The following is a 19,093-nucleotide window of genomic DNA, read 5'->3' as shown; positions in this document are numbered from 1 at the left end:
CAGCTAAATTCAACTTCGACGTCAAAATTTATAGGGTTACCGTATTTAAAAACTCACCACTGGTGAACTTGCACTGAAAAACTCATCCTATGAGAAGACTTATGCTATTTTAACGAGTCCCCATTTAAGTTACATACTTTCAGGCATGCAAAATTGGACTTTGAAATTCACTCTCGACAAAACTGCTACGAAGGTTGTTTTATATACAAATTTTCAAAGTAGTCCTAATTTTTGAACGAAAATTTTTTTGTTCACTACATCAAAGGTATCTACTACTGGTCACCTTTAAAATGCTAATTATGTGTCACAAATAATTCAGTAATTCAGTAACGCTAGTGATGTCTTAAAGCAACGGCCATCCCTTGAGTAACACCCTAACTGTTTTTGAGCGTTTGTTCTGCTTTTTGTCCAATTTCACATCATCTGCTTACAAAATCATCATTCATCAAATAAACAAAAACAAAACTACAGCTACAAATAATGAAGACTGAAACTTAAAACAAAAGTGTTTTGGTAATCTTTTGGATCTCAAGGAACTAGAAAAACATCTCCATCACCATAGTACACAACTTCGCCTCCGCATTTTCTCGTTTCGCTTGCTTGCGCTTTTCTTCAGCTGTGACAGTGGTTGCATCCGTGAAAAAACTAAAGAAAAACCAAAAATTCAATAATCAGAAACAACCATAAATTCAAAAAAAAAAAAGAAAAACTAACTAAAGCTATTTCACAACTCGTTTCTAATCGTTTATTGCTATTGATTGCTACGGACAGTTCTGAAGACTAACACATTTTTTGATACATGCCAAGGTCTACGCTTTTATGAAACGAAACTTTGTTTGCCTGTTTGTTTTCAGATGTCCCCACCCGCGAATCTCAGCATGCTGGCGGCGCAACGCACAAACTCCCAAAGCCTAGCGGCAGCAACAGCAGGAGCTTCAATGGCAACATCAATGTCACATCCGTCACAACACAAACGGAGCCTGTCGTTCAACCACCACTTAAGCTACAATCAATACACGCACACTCAGCCTCCACCACCTCATCATCATCTTCCACCACCACAACAAAGTCTACCAAATCATCCGGTGGCCCCAAGCCACAAATCAAATTTAGCCCCGACATCGAGCAGTATTTCAAAGAATCAACATCAAACAGCGGGAAACATGGCGGCAACCACAAACGCAAGGATAGGAAACACAAAAGGTAAAATTATGTACGCAATAAATACCAGAAGACCGTTTTTAAAAATCATTTTATTTTATTAAAATTGCCGTTTAAATTATCGAAGTTTAAACAATAACTACTGGGTCCCCCCTGATGGTTAATGACTGTTGAATTCGGTTTGGTATAGAATTGATAATCCAACGGCAGGTTTCTGTGGGAGTGAAATACCACAGTTCTTTGATTTTTTGCCATAATTCCTACTTATTTTTGAATGTTTCCTTCCCGATTCGCTCCTTCAAATCGCCCCAAAAGTTTTTAATGGTGTTTAGGTTGGGTGAATAGCTCCTAATCCATACCAAGGGAATCATCTTCAAATCATTATGTTGCCGCCACTCTGATTGCTGTTTTTTTTTTATATAAAAACAACCAAAACTCTTGTCTTTTAGCGCGTCTAACATTTCGCTCAGCCTCATTTCCAAATAAATTTATTTTTGTTTCAACGCTCCAAAGTATGGTATACAATTTTTTCATACCCTCTGGTCCACACCAGAGCAAAACTTTTCCACTTCCTTAAATTTGCTTGTGAACTTTACGAGCTATTCTGCCTGGTAGGTTCAAGTTGTGCAATCAACGCCGTACAGTAGTCGCTGATACTACGTTGCTGATTTTAGTTGCAATGGCCTTTTGTGACTTCAAGGAATCCCTCTTGGCAAGAGTCACAATTAAATTGTCAGTAGTGGAACTCGTTTTCTTTTTGCCACCACGCCACTCTGTAAATTTTTAGGGTTTAAGGGCATTCACAACATTTTTAGACCGTCCTCAGAGGTAAATTTTGATGATTTTTTTTGTTTTCGAAGATTGACAGCAAACCAACGCTCCTCAACTATGCAATGAATGCTGCGCACGATCCATTTCTGAAAGAAATTCATATTACTTAGTCCTACCATAAGTTCCATGGCTATTGACTTCGCTGCTCGAACCAAATATTGTTCGAGACTCTCCAAATTTCTGTGAGGTCTTCGACAGGCTATGCTCTCCAATTCTGTTCACAAACAGAAGTCCAAGGGAATCAGATCTGGACTTCCAAACGGCCAATCTTCTGCGGCTATGAACCCAGGAATATTGTTTTTAAGCCGCTGCAGGGTGGTTTTTGCCTTATGGGCTGGAGCGGAATCTTGCTGGAAGATCTAACGCTCTCCATTGAATAGAGAACTGCTCAACTACTTCACCACGCCTTCTAGGACATCCTCTTGGTATACTTTTTCCTTGGTCTTAACACCTTTTTTCGCAGAAATGAAGAGATGTAACTCCTTTACAAGACACTCCCCACCAAATTATTACGGGGGCTGGATGCTGGGCTTGCTGAACCCTTATAGCAACATTTTTGCGTCTTTAGAAGTTTTAGCACAGATTTTGTCGTTTTGTTTATTAAAAATATCTGGATCATTTTCGTTTAGCTAACCGAATAAATTTTTATTTACAGCTAATTGGAGCATAAAGAACCTGCGGCCAGCGCCACCATTGCGCCCCAATCTGCTCAATGCAATGACGCATAGCGGCAGTGGAGGCAGCGGTAGTGGCGGTGGCGCTAGCGGCAGCAGTAGCGCCAACGCGCTCGCCAGTTACTGCAGCGGCAAGCGAATGCAGCCGACTTTCGAGGAGGATGTGCTGGTTTTGAGAGTTTTCGAAGGCTATTGCGCCGCCTATCAGAACACCACCCGCAACACCATACACTCGGGTAAGTGACACACACACTGTTGTTGCTACATACGCATTGGTAGTATTCTTATCATATTGCACTTGGCTTACCGGTGGGTGCATCTTCTACTACGACTTTTCTCACCTCATTTCACTATTGCTTGTGGTTATGTTGTTTGGAGAAAAATGTTACAAGATTTGGTTGCCATTTTGCACAAAATGCGTTCGCAAGAACTTTGAGCAAAATTTAGGAGGAGCGCCTGCGTAACACTCCATTTTTGCTTAGTGTATTTGCGAACGCATTCCAGTTGCCGCTTTTTGTGGGTTTCATAATTGCCGCTCGTAATTTGTTTGCTACATTTTATTTTTTGTTTTTTTTTTTTGTTGCATTCAGAACATATTTTATTTTTATTGAAATATATTTAAAAAATAATAATAAAAAAAGTAAAGATAAAGTTTTGATTTCAAAGCGAAAATTATGTACAGCGCTTCTTTTTTTACAAATAAGCGCCGAAAAGGTGCCTAATAATAATTTGAAATAGAAAATGCTTGATTGTATAAGTTGGGATAATCTCAAATTCAATTAATAGCGCTAATTAGCAATTAAATGCCCTTTAGTTTTACAAATTGGTTTAGATTAAGCAGTTCTATGTTTTTATATGGAAACTAGTTGTTAACTACTTATAAAATCATCATTTAGCATACTGGCGTAATTTTAGTATTAAATAAATCTCATTTGTTTACACTAATTCACAAATACACACGCAAACACGGAAAAATGTATTGGATCATCAAAAATAACATGGAAAATGGAATAGAGAAATTTTCAAATATTGTAACGAATAAAATTATTCTTAGTTTCTTAGTTTAGTTAAAAACTAATTGGATTAATGTAAGAAAATGTTAACTGTGCTCCGAGAATTTATATTTGTAATTTATAATTTAATCGGAAATGTCATTTTTAATAACTTTTACATCACCTTTTTAGTTACTCACCTTTGGGTTGTTTGTCATTAGGGGTTGCCATTAAGTTTGAATTTGTTTACATACCGACTATCTGTCCGATGTTTATTGTATTGAGTTTGTGCTGTTTCGAATAATGTTCAATGTACATATTTTAGTTCCTAATGTCCTTTTGTTGCTTTCCTTCTTGACCAAAGCTAATTGATGTAACCTACCGGTTGGTTGTTTGCTTCACAGAGAAGAGCCTCTCCCGTCCTGCTGTACATATGTCTGTATGTCTAGATACACTAACAATTGGTTTTAACTGTGACTCCCAACTGTATGAGTTAGAATTAAAAGTGGAAGTTAAAAGTTATTTCGAAAATTTGTAAAAAAAAATTGGAACTTAAAATTTTCAAACAACTGAACTCAAATGACTCAACTCAACTCTAACTGATTAATTGTTCGCCTAACCTAAATCTAATTTCCTAACAAACATTTACCATTACCTGTGCGCATAACGGATCTATGCTGCGCCGATAACTGACCATTAACGCTATTTCGCATTCTGCGCTTAATAACAGTTAACAGCTGATTTAGTCACCACTGGCATTTCATGTGGCATTCACGTCACTGCTGATGTTATTTCGGACTGCGTCTATAGTTGGCTTTTATGTAAAGGGCTTTCAAAGCCGAAATTAATGATTGAATAAAATGGAGGTTTGCACTTCGACTTGAGGATCTTTTGTGCTTATGGCCGAATTGAACTCGGTTCGTCATTGCGTGCCGAGCGATGACCGCTGCTAGCAAAAACTCTGTTTGACAATGCATAACTGCATTGTGCAACGAAAGCGGGATTTACTGCGGTTGGTCCGTGGCTACAGGTAAAAAAATACAAGTGCCAATTTTTGAAAATAAACATCTCCAGCTTTCTCGCGAATCGAAAGGCTGAAACTATTTTTAAATATGCAACATCAAACTTTGTTCATAGGCCTCGTCGCACAAATTGCCCTCCAAAAGTTGTGAAATTAATAAAGTGTACCCTTAAAAATATGCAGCTTCATAATTTCGGTGTGAACCTGTTTTTGGCACATAGCCATGGTGAAAAGGTTTTTGCAGGTGTGACCAAGATCAGACCGTTAACCGGCTCTCAGCGAATTTAACAGAATCAGCTGATGGACTGAAGTAACTGGGGTCACGAAGCGGTTTGTTTACGAAAAAACTAAGATTTGTTTAGTGATATACGAAAAAAAAACGTGTGTAATGAGCGGTCAGGATTCGGCTGCCAAGTACTCGGTGACGTAGCAACCGAATTTGCTCACACAATTTTGTTTTTCATCCGTGGCACATAAAGAAACATTTTCACTACTTGCTGTGGTAGGTTTGATGCTGATCAGAGCATTTTCAATGCGGCAGGTTACGCGTAACAAGATACGTGAGTAAAATTTGCGTGTTTCAAATTAGATATCTGGTAGCGTTTAGAATAGACCTGTAAGATGTAAAACTAGTTTACAATGACGGTTTTTCGGTTTTTGAACTCTTGATTTTTGTATTTTTCGAGTTAAAACTTTTGGTATAAGAGATATTTTGAAAGTCTAGTAGTAGCGCTATGCCTTAAAAATGTATGTACAGTGAAGGACTTAAGTCTTCATACAGCAGCCAATTTTCTTATTTCCCCGAAGGTATGCTTCAATTATTACGAATGTTGATGTAGTTTTACAAAAATGAAATAATTTCACTTGCTTTATGATAAACAAATTAACAAAACGACAAAAAAGTGGTAGGATAAAAATCTACATACGTCTACCAGATTTGGTTCAGTCAAGCAAAGCAAGCATTCGAAAAATAGCTGTAAAGTACCGTTATTCAAAAAATTCAGTTGATAATTCATTGTTTCTATTACGTACATACGTACATGTGATAATTCGTATGAAAATAAAAGCGAACCAGCCACCCAAAGAAGCTGCCCAGAAGAGATGTAAGCTCCATTTCAAGAGAAATCTACAAAAATTTCGAGAACTAGTGCTCCGATATTGGTCCAACATCTCGTCGAGGCATCCAGAAAAAACGTTCATCCAAGAACTTTTAAAAATATCTTAATAATAGCGAATATTTCAATAGGACACCACGTACTAACTGATTTCAGAAAATAACCGCCTCCTCGGCAAGTGAATGGATTAGGCACAAAAGACCATGAGGTCGAAGGGCAAATATTATAAAGAATCTGTCTAAGGGAATTGAATTCTGGTCTAAGGTTTATTTACTGCCGAAAAGAAGTACAATATATTTGGAAGTGATGGCCGGGCTAAAATACGAAGGAGAAGAAATACAGGCATGGAAATGAAAAATTTCGTACCCACTGTCAAGCATGACGGAGGTAGCGTAATGGTTCGGGGAACTTTAGCTGCATCTGGCGTTAGAAAGATGACCTTTATTTATGGTAAAGTGGACGGATATAAATATAAAAAGAACATTTGAATCAATGTGCAAGGTTGGGTTTTGTTAAAGAATGGCTCTTATATTAAGCACCCAAACAACTGAATACCCCCCGCAGATTCCGGATTTAAATCCTATAGAGCATGTTTGAGAGATTTTAGAGAGACGAATTCAACGAAGTATAAAATGCCAAATTGCTAAAAGAAAGAGTTGATCGAGGCATGGAACCAAATAGCGAAGGAAAAGTTTTCCCATCTGGTTGGATCAATGCCACGACGCCTTCAAGCAGTGATTGATAACGGTGCTGGACATACTACCATAAATACATTTTTCTAATAGCGGTCGCCCCTCAGCAGGCAATGGCAAACCTCCGATTGTATTTCTGCCATGAAAAAGCTCCTCATAAAAATATCTGCCGTTCGGAGTCGGCTTGAAACTGTAGGTCGTTCCATTTGTGGAACAACATCAAGACGCTCACCAAAAAATAGGAGGAGGTGCTCGGCCAAACACCCAAAAAGGGTGTACGCGCCAATTATATATATAGGTATATATATATGCAGACTTAAGTTCTACACTGTATGTACATACATCAGCTAGGAAGCCTTCTGTAAATTTGCTATCGCTGAATGTTTAAGGTGAGACAGTTTTATATAAATATTTCTATTATACTAGTTTCGGGTTTTTTCAATCTAACCGAGCACCCCAATATTATTTAGCAAATCAATATCATCACAACTCTAATACCATTTACACTGTGTACATATACTAGCCTAATGTTGAATGTTGTATTCGCAGTCATGAAAGTATCAAAACATTTCCTGGTAAACATTTTATTAATTTCCTTTCTTCCTAATTGCCCTGCTTTCAAAATCTTCTCTTGAAGCGCCAGTTTTTTGTTGTGTCTTGTTTTGTTGGATTTTTGTGGTGTTTTGGTCATTTTTGTGTTCATTGCGCTTTGTTGTCCCCATTAATTTATTGTCTGCTTACATTGCGCTCCCGCATAACTTTGACTTCTGTTGTGTTTGGTTATCGTCTTTTTCCGTTCTTCGATTTCATTTCTATCTTTGTCTTTCTCTCTTTTCCCCGCATTCTCTTACACTTTTGTTCCGACCCATTTAGCCCTGCAACCATGGACGCCCTGCCTGCCGATACGCGGCGGAAAGCTGCAGACCAGCAAAACCTTCTCCACTTCAAATCCGCAACTACCACATCTATGCCAAACCGGCGCCCCATTTCCGGGCAGTAGCAGTGCGACCAACCAACAAAACTCCACGAACAGCCTCAACTCATCGTATATTTGGCGCGAGGCGAGTCCAAACAATTTCAATCTATATTCCAGCTCGGTTTCATCGCTGAATGCTGCTACAACAGGAGTAGCTGGAGGCGTGAATGCCGTCGGCTATCGCTATTCACTTTCCGGTTCCTCCACCGGCGGTGCGGGTCCTTCTAGTCTGCCAATTTATGAACGCGCCCTATCGGAAGAGCGCGCCACCCGCAAGTCACTCAATCGTTTGAAGAGTGGCTTCGGTTCGGGTTACGACAATATCTTCATGACACCACTCTTGCCACGCAAAAATAAACCATCTCCGAAGCTGGTGAAGAATAGCAGCTACCAGGCCCATCAGCGTTCACCACCGTCCACAACGATAACAGCGCGCAATCGCAGCGACTCCGAACGACTCGATGCAACGCCTCTCACGATAACCGAGCAGGAGCCGTCGTCGCAGCGACAGTCACAAAAACAACAACGCCCACCAGCACCAGGACTCTACGATCGGCGCTTGAATCGCTCATTCGAAACCACGGTTTCACACCGTTACGCCGGCTACGGTGGCGGCTACATGATGTCAGGCTATGGCCAGGCCGCAGGCTACAAAATGACGCCAATGCGGCGCAGCACACCGCAACTCGCAGGCGGAGATGTTGTCAACGACGCGCGCGACAGTGATGAGGCCGAGCATCGACATCGCGGCTGTGGCGCCGCCTTGCTAGGTAATGGAAACAGCGTGGGAAATTGTGCGGCAGGTGCCGACCACGAGACCGGCACCACCGGCGATGGCGACAGCCAACGCCACTCGGGTAGTTGGTGTTGCGGTAATTTTGTGATGAAACAGTGGCGCAAAATGAACAATTATTGATTGTTAAGTGGCTGCATTGAGGCGCTTCACGCACGCTTACTGGCAGCGTGCGCTACAAGAGAGACACTTGTACCACCAAGCGGTGCCAGTGCTGCCATATTGCTGCTGTTATTTGCTAATTTGTTGCATTGCGCGCGTTGCTTTTTTTGCGCTGCGCCACAGGCATTAGTTTATTATTTGTTGTGCAAACGCTGCAGCCGACTTAGCTAAATATGTAGTAGATAAGTGAGGTTTTGTATATATCCTATTGCAAAGTATGTGTATCTGTGTGTATCTGTATATGTATTTATACTACTTGGTGACAGAGGCTTGACGCATGCGCGGAAACAAAACAAAAAGAAAAACAAAGTCAACAATTTGTATTGCTTTTAGGATACAAAGTTTATAGGGAATTAGCCGTTGAAGTTGGAGCAGTTGAAACGTAGATATGTTATATGTTTTATTTTTTAATAATAATGACAACCAGTGGTTTAGCAATCGGGCCATCATGCAATAGCTTTATTTTTGTTTAGCTAGCATTTGAAGAGTTTTATTTGTATTTTACATAAAACCCAATGGGGTTTGCTTTTGGAAATGTTCAATATTAATTTAATTTCTATGTTTGTATTTTATATAAGAACATTTATCGTACACACATCCATGCATGTGTACATGTGTGAGGTACATAAAAGTACGAGTTATTAATTGTGAATATTTATATACTATGTATGTAACTTACGCCTAGATGATGTATGTACGCCTAGTACTGAACTTGTGCGTATTATTGGCTGTAAAGGTTTAACAATTAAAAACAAAAAAGCAAAAACAAATATTTTTTGATTTGCGGCTTTTATGAATGCTGAATTCTAATCCACCCAAATATGCGTATTTTTGTATGTACACTTAAAGATTTTATGTGAATTCGGAAAAAAGAAAAAAAAAAACGTTTTTAAAACGTTGGATATTACTGGTCAGTTGTAATAATTATACTGTGCAAACACATACATACATACATACCTCATAAGTTTGTTATGGCTTTAAAACTTCATCAAAGCTAATTGGAAATTAGTCTTATTTTCAAAGCGTCTGCTTATGAGATTTTTATTGACTTTTAAATTTATTTCATTAAGCACCTTAGAAGACTTTACTCAAGGAAAATTGAATATTAATTTAATATGCTTCTATTTATTGTCAAATTAATTTATATTTTATCAAAACGAACTTTTTTTTCATATATAGGGACAACACTTACCTGTCTCTGGACGTTTAACAAAACAATTTGATTCGATTTAGCTTTCTTTTATCTGTGAAATACTGTGAATATCATTGTTATGTGGACGACTGTTTAGTATACACTTTCCAGCATTACATACGGCGCGTAGTCCAACTTAATTTTTCGCATTTTCGTGGTGTCGAAAATCAATTGAAATTAGTTCAATAATAATTGATGAAATTTTATTTTATTTTTTACTTATTTTAGTTAATACATTTTTTTTTAATAAAACCTTTTTTTTAAGTATTTTTTTTATTAAAAAATTTTATTTTTTATATTTAAACATTTTGTTTTCTATGTAAATAACTAAAAAGAAAACTGTTAACAAAACTGTCTGCGTATATACGTTCCAAATCATTGTAGAACCGCTAACTACCCACCAAAAATTAAAACATTAAAATTTTCATGTAACTGTTGGACCAGTTCGAAAATCGGTTGATCAATTATACTATAACACATGGGCTGAAAAGTACCGGGCATAACAAAAAGAAAATATATTACGTTTTTTTGTTTGTTCAAAACTTGTTTTATTAATCAACGTAATGTCCATCAAGAACAATGCAATCATTCCAGCGGCGCTCTAACATTTCAATACCACTCTTTTAGAACGATTTATCTTTTGCCTAAAAATAGGCCTCGGTTTCAGCGATACCTCTGCATTCGAACGAAATTTCTTACCGGCGAGCATCGTTTTAGGTCTGCGAACAGCCAGTAGTCGCTTGGAGGTTAGTACTAACTGAAAGAGAGGGGAATGCATTAAAACTAGTGCCATCTAGTGTCAGGCCCGGAACTTTTCAGCCCATGTGTTGCATGATACGGTTGGAGCCTGTATACTTTGCATTAGCCTTAGCTTATAAATACATCTTAATCAATTTTTTGTAAAACTACTCATATGTCTATGAAAGATTGAACAAAATGCAACATCAGATAGGTTTTTTTTTTGGTTTTGTTTTTTGTTAAAAGTACACAGATGTGTATAACGAACACGTCTAATAGCTAACAAATATGGTGAAAAAAACAGTTCGTTTGACATTTAACGGACGGAGTTTAATCTGATTAAGATTGGAGGACTGACGTCATGACGTGAACTTTTCAATTTTTTGTTCGTACGAGGATTGGTTAAAAAGTCCTTGCAAAACTAAGAACTACTTAATTGTTTGGGGTAAACATTTTTTATTTTTCGACATAGTCTTCTTTTAGGCTTACACACTTCCACCAACGCTGTTTCTTGATCCCTACCGTCTATAGGATTTTTCCAAGTCTGAAAAATAGCCATTCGTTTCTGCAATCGCCACCTCGTTTGAATAAAATCTTTCTCGCCAGCCATTTCTTCAAATAGCAATAGAACAAATAGCAGTCCGCGTGATTTGAGGGTGCCAAGTCTGGAGAATAGGTTAGGTTAGGTATATCTGGCTGATCTGAATAGTTCTCACATAGACCACAACGGTCCGTCGGGTTACCAGTGTTGTTGGAGTCGTGTTAAACATAGTTCGTGATACATGTCTTGGCAAGTTTTAATTAATAGTGTAAACTTTTGTCAGTAATATCCTTCAGAGATGAAAAGTATACCGATCTCAGGCAGTTGTAACGCGTTCTGATTAGAGCAGGGCAGTAGCGAGGAGATGTTCTAAAGTACCCCTATCTTCCTCGCATAAGTTACATGCGTCGTTCTGGACCAATCCCATTTTAGCTGCGTGGTATGGATTGAGGCAATGTCCCACCTGCAGTCCAACCAATATTTTACATTCTTTCCTTGAGAGTGATAAAATAAAGTTGCTTGTTTTCGTGTTGCAAGTTCGTAGCCTTATTTTGGCAAAGCAGTGGGAGGTCGAGGCTTCCCATATAGACTGCACTTCTAGAGTTAGTTCCTCGTCTTGTTCCGTTTTCAAAACTGAGAGTGAGGGATATACATATGTTCGACGTACTCATCCCATGCAAGCGAGAGCTTAAATCCGACCAAGTACTGTCACTTCAGCTGCATTCCCCGTATATGTATGGGGAATGTTTATGCTGCTACAACAACAACATCCCTCTTTGATAGCTTTCCTTATTCAGTAGGATTGTTAGGCATAGTAAGTAGTCAGAGAGCGGAAAGCAATCGTTTTCAGAGTTTCCTTCCCCATTATGCTACATACATTTAGGGTCATAAAATTTAACAAAACTCAAATTCTCCATGCACCCAGCAGATTAGTCAAAGTCGAGTATTTTGTTTTTCTTTTCTAATTTTTATTGAGTATGCATAAAAAAAAAAATAAATAATTGGCGCGTACACTTCTGTTAGGTGCTTGGCGGAGCTCCTCCTCCTATTTGTGGTGTGCGTCTTGATGTTGCTCCACAAATGGAGGGACCTACAGTATGCATATACACATCAGGTTTCTCTCTCTGAGAGCGCTAGAACAACATAAAGGGTAGTACTAACTTCACAGCCGTGAAATTTCTCCCGCAACATGCATTTGATTTACCATGAAATGTTGCTAGCAACATTGATTGTCAAATGTGAGGAAACGCCAAAATTTATGAGCAACGCCTCAGAAGCAATTGACAAATTTTCGTAAGAAAAGTGTTTTGAAGCAAATTAATGAAAATGCTATATCTTCGGAGTATTCGAGCTCAGGCACTTCACTTGCAAACAATTGTTTTCGTTCAATTTTAAATGACAGGTGTGACAAAATGTTGCCGGCTACCTGTTGCTAGCATTATGTTGAGCGGTGTTTTCACGACGTAAACTGAGTACTACTTTGCCGTGAGATACATTAGAAATTTCGCACATATTTCATGGCAATGCAATTTTTATGGATTTTGACAGAGTGAGAGTGAAGAGCGTACTAGTACAGGGTGGCTGATGAATTTTGCTACATTAAGAAACTCAAATAACTTTTTTTTAGTGTATGGAATTCATTTATTTTTTTTTTCAAGTTGAAGGTCATTAAATTTTATTAAATGTAGCTTAACTAGTTTTAAAAATAATTGAATTTAAATGCCCCCCATGCTCGTTGACACAAGTGCGGCATCTTAGTAAAAAGTTGTTCATTGCTGCTTTGAGAGTTGCGACAGGAATAGCCGCAATTGTTGCCCGAATGGATTGTTTTAGTTCATCCAAATTTGTTGGCTTTGTTTTATAAACTTCTTGTTTACATAAACCCCACAACAAAAAGTCAGGTGCAGTAAGGTCAGGCGACCTGGGGGGCCAACGAAATTCGGAGTTTCTTGAAATCAGTTTATTGGGAAATTTTCGTCGCAACTCTGTCATAACAGTCTGGGCCATGTGAGACGTTGCCCCATCTTGTTGAAACCACACAGAGTTGAAAGGAATTCTCTTTCGGCGTAGTTCTGGATAGAAAAATTCTTTCAGCATTTTCAAATAACGGTCTCCAGTAACCGTAACGGTGTGACCATTTTCTTCAAAAAAATAAGGCCCGACAATACAGCGTGAAGAAACCGCACACCACACTGTCACGTGAAGAGGATGCAATTCCGTCTCGTGGAGTATCTGTGGGTTAGAAGTACTCCATATTCGACAATTTTGTTTGTTCACATTGCCGTTTAAATCGAAATGGGCCTCATCAGACATGAAAAGGCAGTTTAACATGTTTTGGTCTTCTTCCACCATTTGCAGGATCTTCTGGCAAAATTCCAAGCGAATCGGCAAGTCTGCTGCATTCAGTTTGTTAACCATTTGAATTTTGTAGGGAAATAAGTCTAAATCTTTGTGCATTATTGTTTGCAAAGACTGTCGGCTGACACCAAGTTGAGCAGATAAGCTTCTTGTTGAAACCCTTGGATTGCTTTGTATAGCTGCAGCTACAGCAGCGATCGTTTCCTCCGTCCGAACTGGTGGGTTTCGATGATAAGGCCTTCTTGCGACTGTTCCTTGCTCAGCAAAATTATTCACCAGTCTCATTATGATCCATCTGCTCGGGGGATCGCCGCCAAACATCCGCCTGTACTCTCTCTGTACCAAAACTACAGACTCCAGTGCGTGATAGCGGCGGACTATCCAAATTCTTGTTTGCGTGTCCCAGTTATCCATTTTAATAAATTTTAAAGATCAATCTGAAAATTAAAACAAAAATGGAACAGATAACTTAAAAAGAAAAAAAGTTATTCAATTTTTTTTTGGTAGCGGCTTTCATCAGCCACCCTGTACTATACTTAAGTTAATTTTTTTAAACAAATCTCTTATAAGCACAAGAAAAAGCGCAGTTATTTTTTATAGCAATGAAGTTTCACACATTTTGAATATGAGAGGCTGTCCAAAAATCATTTTTATAACTTAGCATGACCTTTTTAATTCTAGTTACTGATCTAAAACCTTGCCATTTTCCAGGAGTTACTTGCCATTTCTTGTTTAGTATATTTAAATTTGCTGTGCCTAAGCCATTAGGTCCAACACTTAGCTGAGATACTTAATCCCAAATAATTTCTTAGATTACTTAAACTTTTAAAAATCTATTTACTTATTTATTGCCAATTTTGCCAAGCGCCTGAGCAGCATACGCTGCGTGGCTCTTGCGGTAGTTGCAACCAGTTGTGCAATAGCTTCGTTCACTTTTGTCATGAAATGATGAAAATTAGTAGGTCATCAAATTGACATTATTTTTACATGAACATTAATAAACGGAATGCCTTTGGAAAATATTTACTTCAAGTGCATTTCATTAGTCATTTACTATATAAAATAAATTTTGTTGATTTTTTTTTGTAAAATATTTGGTATTACATTTACTAACTTCTACCAAAGACGTAAAATAAATCAAAGATGATGACTATTATTTTGTAGCTCTTGGACTTGAACGCCCACAAAATGGGGTGGGAAAAGCAGACGGTTTATGTTATGTTTACGTAAAATCGAAAAAATATTATAGAAAATATTAAAAAATTATTAATCAAACGTGTATGCTTTAAATGTTATGCGAAATAACAATAAATAATAAATAATAAGTAATATTGTTTGTATGTATTTAATACAAGAAAAGAAAAAACAACAACAATGTCCTTGCTAATTTTTAAGTTAGCCACGAGTCTCTTAAGTAACTAATACTAAGTCATCATGATCCAGTGTCCAAGGTTTTGCATTGAATGTAAAATTAAAATTTAATGAAAAATGAAAAAAATTAATACAAACTGAAATAAATAATAAAATTTTTTAATATTGACGGAGTCAAAAAATCAATGCTCTGGCTGTTTATTGTATGGCGGTACAACACACACAATCAGCAACAAAAATAACCACAACAACAAATACCAAAACCTTAACCGGGAACAAGTTGACAAGTGAATCAGTTAGTTTCGTCTTCATGTTCCTAAACATTTTCTGTGCCGTTTGCCGTAGAGTAGCTAAACAATTTCGGTTATACTACAAGCGCGTGCATATCTTCTTCTTCGTTTTGTTTATCGTAGCACCATTTTCTACACATACACATACTTCCATACCTAAATATTTTTATACATACTTATAGTCGATTACACTGGTTAACAAGTAATTAGTTTTTATTTTGCGCAAGCACGCCACGATCCAATTTATATGTAAAATTGATGTCTGAGTACGAAAATTCGCACTATTTTTTTAGATTAGTTTGATTAGATGACCTAATCATTTAGTTAAGCGATAGATTAATGATAAACTTTGATAAAATGAAGCAAATTTAAATCGATTAAATTGCTAATATCTGACAAATTCTTTACATAATAAAAACGTATTAAGGGGTTATACGCAGTTATGAAGCAAATAAAAGACGGGTTGTCAAGGATTTATCCTGAAGAAACTTCAGAATATTTTAATTTGAAAATTTTTGGCGGTTATAAAAGCATCCTTCAAGAACGTAACACAATTTTTTATTTATGAAAATGTTGATTATAGAGCGCGCTGCAGGCGATTTCTGGAACCTCCTTTAAAAAAAGACGATTTACGGTGTACATCGTAACTCAGGATTGGATTATCTGAAATCAAAAAACCAAACAAATTTTGTTAATATATTAGATTCTCTAGTAATTAATCGTTCGGCTAATCAAAATAGTGAATTTTCACAAAATGGCAGCTTTTAAAAGAAATGATTTCGATTTTTACGTTAAAATTTGGCCGTAAATTGATTATAAAATGGAAAATAAGTATCAGATTTACAAAAGGAATGATTAATTACTAGAAAATGTATCTTTAAAGATTGAGTTAAAACGATTGACCGATCAAACAAGCCGTTTTCGAGATATCGTGTACACCGACTTGAAAAATGCCGCTTTGAAAAAAAACACGTTTAAAGTTTCAATACCTACCTTAAAACGTGCCGAGGCATCTCTACATGTTTAGGTATAACTCCGAAAGTATTGCTTAGATCTACTTCAAATTTCGTGCGTATACTTTTGAATATATGTACATTACAAAAATGCAATAAAAAAATCGATTTTTTTAAAGTCATAACTGCGTACAACCCCTTAAAAATCAAATTCAAAATTATTAATTTTACTACCTTTCGTTCATATACTACATTCAATTCAAATTCAATTCCAAACAAGTTTTCGAAATTTTACAAAAAATCACAAACATTTTTTATAAAATTAAGTTCTCAGTTACTTTTCTTCTAATGAAAGTATGAAAAAAATACAAAACGGTATTTTCTAAATGTATTTAATTATTTATTTCGTATCTGAACAAAAAAAAAATTAATATGGACATAGGCTTACAAGCTCAACCTTGAAAGGTAAAATAAGGCACAAATCACATCAAAAAAGTATTGGCACATTCTTTATATTAGCTTATGCTTTTGGCGTCATAACGGTAAACTCCCGTTATTTTCACTCTCGCTTTTTAATTTTTCGTACGTTTTCGGAATTGCATACGGTCGCAATCACTTTTGATCGCGATTTCAACGGATATAGACCAAAATGGGCCGTGGTGCTGAAATTTCCCTAGAACTACGTCAATTAATGATAAAACTGTATTTAGAAAAAACAAAACCCTATCGCGAAATTGGCAAACTTGTCGATAAATCATGGTCCCGCGTTCGAAACATCGCAATGCATTATTGCAATATTGGCAAAATAGCTCCGGAGAGCAGATCTGACTGCCCGAAAAAAAGATCAGACCGAACGACAGGAGCGAATTGTGGTGCCCTCGTGGCACAAAATCCAAAAACCTCGGCTGTCAAATTGTGCAAGACCCTGCAAAATGCATTTGAAATCAATTTCAACTCCCAAACTGTTCGGAATATCCCACATAAGGCTGGGTATCATGGCCGGGTTCCTCAACGCAAACCCTTCATTTTGAAGGTAAATAAGAAAAAGAGGCTAGAATTTGCTAAACATCATTTAAATAAGCCCGACGCTATTTGGAACGCCACCATATTTAGTGATGAACCAAAATTCAATTTATTGGATGGAGCATAAAAGATTTGCCGAAAGCCAAATAAAGAGCATCAAGGAAATAACCTACTTAAAACAGTTAAACACGGTGGAGGAAATATGATGGTTTGGCGGTGTTTTGCGGCATCTGGTGTCGGAAAGCTCGTGTTCATAGATGAGACAATGGATAAGCATGTGTATCGCCACATTCTTAAAGAAAATTTAAGTCCAAGTGTCGAAAAACTGGGCCTTAAAGGGACAACTTAGCAATTTCAACAAGATAATGACCCAAAATATTCGTCTTATCTTGTGCAGGAGTGGTTGATATACCATTGCAAACAGCTTAAAACACCCCCCTAATCGCCGAACTTAAATCCTATTGAGCATGTGTGGCATCTTCTGGAACGGAAGATACGATCCTACCACATAACGTCAAAGGATTTTCTAAAAGAGGCAATATTGCTGAATGGAATAAAATAACACCTTCTGAAACTCCAAATCTGGTAAATAGTATGAAGAGACATTTGCAGGCCGTTATTCAGTCTAAAGGAGGATCCATAAAGTATTAGCGCGTTACAGTTGCAATGGAGCAAGCTGATTACGCTGCCTGTGCCAATATTTTTTTAATGTGAATAAGGGAAAAATTTTACCTTTCAAGGTTGAGCATGTAACTGTTGAAATGGATAATATATCACAAATCTGGCATCACCTATATTAATGTCATTTATGTCAATTCATTGAATACACATTTTTTCACTTCCTGTTTGATCGAATAAAGAAGAACACGTTCCAACAAGACTCCGCGATTCAATACATATTTTTAATAGGTTATGGGCCTAGCACGCTTCCACTGCGCCTGGATAGTTCCCATTTAACCACAACTGCGAAACAAAGAAAAGATCTTGACAACAGAAGAAAATAGAAATCCATAGAAACGAAAAAAAAAAAACGTGAAGTGCAAACTGAAAAATGAGTTTTTCGGCAATTAATATAGAATGTCCGAATAAAGAAAATTTTGATACCTGGAAAATACAGGTTGAAGCCATTTTAATAAAAAATGGGGCGTGGAAATACGTGAATAGCAGCTGTATAAAACCAGAAGCGCCACCCGAAGCAGTGAACGAATGGATAGATAGCGATGCCAAAGCAAGATCAGATTTGGTATTATCAATCTCTCCAACCGAATTACAGCAAATTAAGCATTGTCGTACATCGAAGGATATATGGGATAAGCTTCATTCGGTATATCAATCCCGCGGACCAGCACGTCAAGCAATGTTGCTCAAATCGCTCATATTGCACAAAATGACACCCGGTGATGATATGCACGAAAATTTGCGAAAATTTTTCGTCATTGTTGATAAGCTTGTAGAAATGGATATGGTCGTCATAGATAAACTATTGACCATCCTGCTATTGTACAGTATTCCTAACGAATACGAAACGTTTAGAATTGCAATTGAGACGCAAGAAAAACTACCGAAACTTGAAATGCTGAAAGTGAAATTATTAGAGGAGTTCGAAGCACGGAAACGAAGTGAAGAAGCAAATCCCGAAGACGTATTGTATGCGAATAGACGTAACTTAAATAAAAGCGGAGGTCGACCACCAAACACAGCAAGGGAAGATCAACAGAAACAATCTTTCAAATACGCTTGTCACACATGCGGAAAGATAGGCCACAAAGCAAGAGATTGTAAATCCAAAAATTTCAAGCACAGAAAGCCACAACAGAGGCAAGAACAAAACCATTCGTCGTGCAAAGTTGAAGAAATCGTTTTAGGTGCAAGCAGCGTAAATATGAGTGGCAGATGGTGTCTAGACTCAGGGGCATTGTCGCACATGTGTGCATTGCGTGAAAAATTTCGATATTTTGAAACCTTAAACGGCAAAACGTTAGCGTTAGCGAACGAGAGCTCTACGAAAAGAGAAGGGCGCGGAATAGTGGAAATCAAATCGAATACCGGTTGTAATGTTACACTTAACGAAACATTGTATGTGCCGGACCTCCGAACAAATTTGTTGTCAGTGCCAAAAATGACTCAGCATGGTGAAGTGACATTTACCGGAAACAAAGCTATTGGAAAAAAATGCTTCGACGGGCGCAAGAATCTTCGTTGCGGAGCGA

General features: G+C 37.5%; 1 protein-coding gene across 1 annotated transcript in view; it reads left to right on the top strand.

The window, feature by feature from the left end:
* LOC128863897 (uncharacterized) overlaps positions 1–19,093 on the top strand; it is a 76,356-nt gene that overhangs the window by 46,570 nt on the left and 10,693 nt on the right. Inside the window, 4 exon segments of the mRNA XM_054103304.1 lie at positions 855–967; positions 969–1,203; positions 2,648–2,902; positions 7,360–8,334. Coding sequence (XP_053959279.1) covers positions 855–967; positions 969–1,203; positions 2,648–2,902; positions 7,360–8,334 — 1,578 coding nt within the window.

This window comes from Anastrepha ludens, chromosome 5 (assembly GCF_028408465.1).
Source record: "Anastrepha ludens isolate Willacy chromosome 5, idAnaLude1.1, whole genome shotgun sequence".
Taxonomy (NCBI): Eukaryota; Metazoa; Arthropoda; class Insecta; order Diptera; family Tephritidae; genus Anastrepha; species Anastrepha ludens.
The sequence above is the reverse complement of the archived record's forward strand: the minus strand, read 5'-3'. Positions and strand labels throughout refer to the sequence as shown.